Source organism: Stegastes partitus, unplaced genomic scaffold (genome assembly GCF_000690725.1).
Source record: "Stegastes partitus isolate 25-593 unplaced genomic scaffold, Stegastes_partitus-1.0.2 Scaffold1909, whole genome shotgun sequence".
Classification (NCBI taxonomy): domain Eukaryota; kingdom Metazoa; phylum Chordata; class Actinopteri; family Pomacentridae; genus Stegastes; species Stegastes partitus.
The window spans coordinates 12,866-16,037 of NW_007579640.1; the positions used below are offsets into that span (position 1 = coordinate 12,866).

The window sequence follows — 3,172 nt, forward strand, 5'->3', positions numbered from 1 at the left end:
AGAGAAAGTTCTACCCTGCAAGCTGACCAGATTGGTTTTAAATAAAAATATGGATATTTACTTCTGCATGCTGCACATTTCGCCCATGATATGTCTTCGAGCATATATAAAAAAACACCACATGCACATGATAACAAGGCAAAACTCAGGATTTCTGGCCTGGTTCTGGTACTGGGACCTCCAGAGTGAAGGCTTTGTAGGTCAACCTCCTCCTCCTGCTGACTGTTATATAATTCAGAAATATGACGCTTTATTCGTTCCAGCTAAAAAAAAGTAGCCTCTGACGATAATCCAGCAGAGGTTTTGTGCCTAAAACACCTTTTAGTTGCATGTAAAAGTCATTTCCAGGAGGCAGAGCTGCTGTGTGTGTGAGGGTATGTTTAAAAAGTGACAATAAAGGTGAAATCAGCAGCACAGAAACAAGTGACAGCAGAGATGAAGCTGAGACGGACAGAATGGATTCCTACCTAATGATGGGTCTGAAATCAGCCAGCGTGGTGTTGGAGCGATGGACATTGATAATCTTTGCTCCTCTCCTTCGGATCACAGACAAGAAACAGCCGGACAGACGGACAGGTGAAGGTCAGCGATACATGAAACACTCAGACAAACTGACAGCAGGACGATCAGACCGACGGTGGTTCAGTCGGAGCTGCTCGTCCAGCAGGGGGCGCTCTGGTCGCACCATGAAGTGTTCTGTCTTCCTGCTTTATGCTTCGGTCATTTTATAGGTTTGTGTGGTGTAACTGAACAGATTGTTGCTGCATCAAACCAAAGTATCCGGTCTTGGTATAACAACAGAGTGAAGGTTTTTTAAATCCTTCTTTTTGTCTATGAAGTTCTGAGTGGTTGATTTGTCAGGTAGTCTGGCTTGGCTCTGCTCTGACTCATCTAATTTTTTCTTCTGTTTAAATGTCTTGTTCTATGTTAAGCTTCACTGTATCTTTGATTTCATTTGGTCCTTCTAAAAATTCTAAATACTAAATATTAGCGAACATGTAATGATAATTTATAAATCACCTTTAAAAACAGACTCTGCAAAGTGCTTTGGCAGACAAAACAAATACTATAAACTATCATATAATATGTAATATTATATACCACTTTATGCTATATACATCTATTTAAAGTTTGTTGTCTTTGGAATTTCTCCCAGAAAAACAAAGCAGTAAATCAGATTGAACAATGATTTTGTGATAAAACATTGACAATCGCAGTAAAATAAAATCCTAATGTGAGAGCAGAAAACAGAAATGATGAAAGAAATTATTTAAAAACAGAGTTTACAAATTGTGGATATCTAGATCAAGTTATTTTTGCCCCTGAGTGATTTATTTTTTAGTATCTGCCGATAACTGATACCAGATAACACGCATTTCAAATATTGTACATCAGTTGCAGTTCCTGGTTGTTCCACCAGGTGGAGCCTCCTACTGTTTAATTGGTAATACTGTTGCGACCTGAGGAGCGGAACAGTTGTGTTGCTGTGTTGGCAAGCAGAGAGCATTGTAAACCCACACACTAGTACAGGGGCACCATGACAAAGACTTCTGTGATGCTTAATGACCTCCAGCCAGCAAAAATGTATTGAATAAGGCCAGGATCAATTAGTGTATTATTGCTGCATCCCAGTGGAATGTGTGTGGGCTATATTCATAACCAGTATTATAAATCTGTGGCATCACGACCAATATAAACGCATGACCAATAATATTCTGAGTTCATATCATCCATTAATCAAACACTGATTGTTGCTGCTGCATATATTAAATCAATTTACAACACGTGTGACACCAGATGTACACACAGGATCAAGCTAAAGTTCTTGCCAGTTAAAAATTTGCTCTGATACCTACAGAGAGGTCAGAAAAACGACATGATGCCAAACAGAGCAAAGCAAAATTAAGATAAAGATGAAACAAGAACACAAAGGACGTAAAAATGTGAATATAAATAAATATGAACAAAAGATGACAAAGAAACAACATGACACAAAAGCAAGTGTATAAAATAGGATTTGAGAAGAAGAATCTTCTCAGGCAGGTGGCTTCAGAGATGAGTGGAGGATACAAATTAAAATCCAAACACGTAATAATTTAATAAAATGTGATGTTTTGTTATAAATGAAACCACCAACACTNCAAGTTTAAGAGAAATAGTTTGTTTTGTGTTTACTGGTATATGTATCTCTGTGTTTGATTATTGTGTGAAATCTTGTTAAGGTGAACAACACTTTTGTTATGTGCAGCTCTTCCTCCTGGAAACTTTACATCCAACGACACAGCAGCAGCAGACATCAGTGTAACAGAGAAAACAGTGTTAATTTTTTATGTGTAAAAAGTGCACATGATCTATAGGCAGCAGTGACGATTCTTCTAGTTTCTAATTTAATCCTAAAAGTTTGATTCGAAATTCTAAAATCCCTTGAACCATCTAAACCTCAGAATCCGCCAGCAGGTTGGAAAGAAAAGTTATCTTTTTAAAAAATCAACAAAATTACACCATTTATCAGCCAGAAACTGTAAAAACAGAAAGAAAATTCAATTTTCAACATTGAACTAATCACCTGTGACATGACGTTTCACCAGAGAATGAAGCAAATCTACGTTTTAAATTACGATATTTCATCAAAATTACTTTATTTTACATGTTTCTTTCAAAAATGTGCCAAAAAATAAACTGTTTGCACCACATTCATTCAGTTCAGTTCCTCGGCACGACCAAGAAAACATGATGGATTCACGTGTAACCAGTAAACAGTGTCTTAAATCAACGAACATCAGAGAGACACATCGAGAAAATGTGTTTCTTTAACTACAAAACATGTGCTCATCAGACCAGCAGCATCAAGAACCTGGTCTCTGGTTCTGTTCAGATTCTGGGTTAGATTCAGGAAAGACAAAGACACAAAACTGTCATTGATTAAACCCAGAATAAATCATCTTTGTGCATCAAAGCTTAAACATCCACCCATCCATTATCTATACAATGCTTAATCCTCACTAGGGTCATGGGGGGCTGGAGTCTATCCCACTTAGGGTGAAGGCAGGTCCACCTGGACAGGTCACCAGTCTATCACAGGGCTACACTTAGAGACAGACAACCAAGCACACTCGCATTCACACCTACGGACAATTTAGAATCACCAATTAACCTCAACATGTTTTTGGAC

The 3,172-nt window shown here is 37.8% G+C and overlaps 1 protein-coding gene across 1 annotated transcript in view; it reads right to left on the minus strand.

Moving 5' to 3' along the window:
* Positions 1-3,172, minus strand: part of LOC103373113 (diacylglycerol kinase zeta-like) — a 74,186-nt gene that overhangs the window by 10,443 nt on the left and 60,571 nt on the right. Inside the window, exon 27 of the mRNA XM_008302928.1 lies at positions 468-536. Within this exon, the coding sequence (XP_008301150.1) occupies positions 468-536 (69 nt within the window). The remainder of the gene's footprint in view (positions 1-467; positions 537-3,172) is intronic.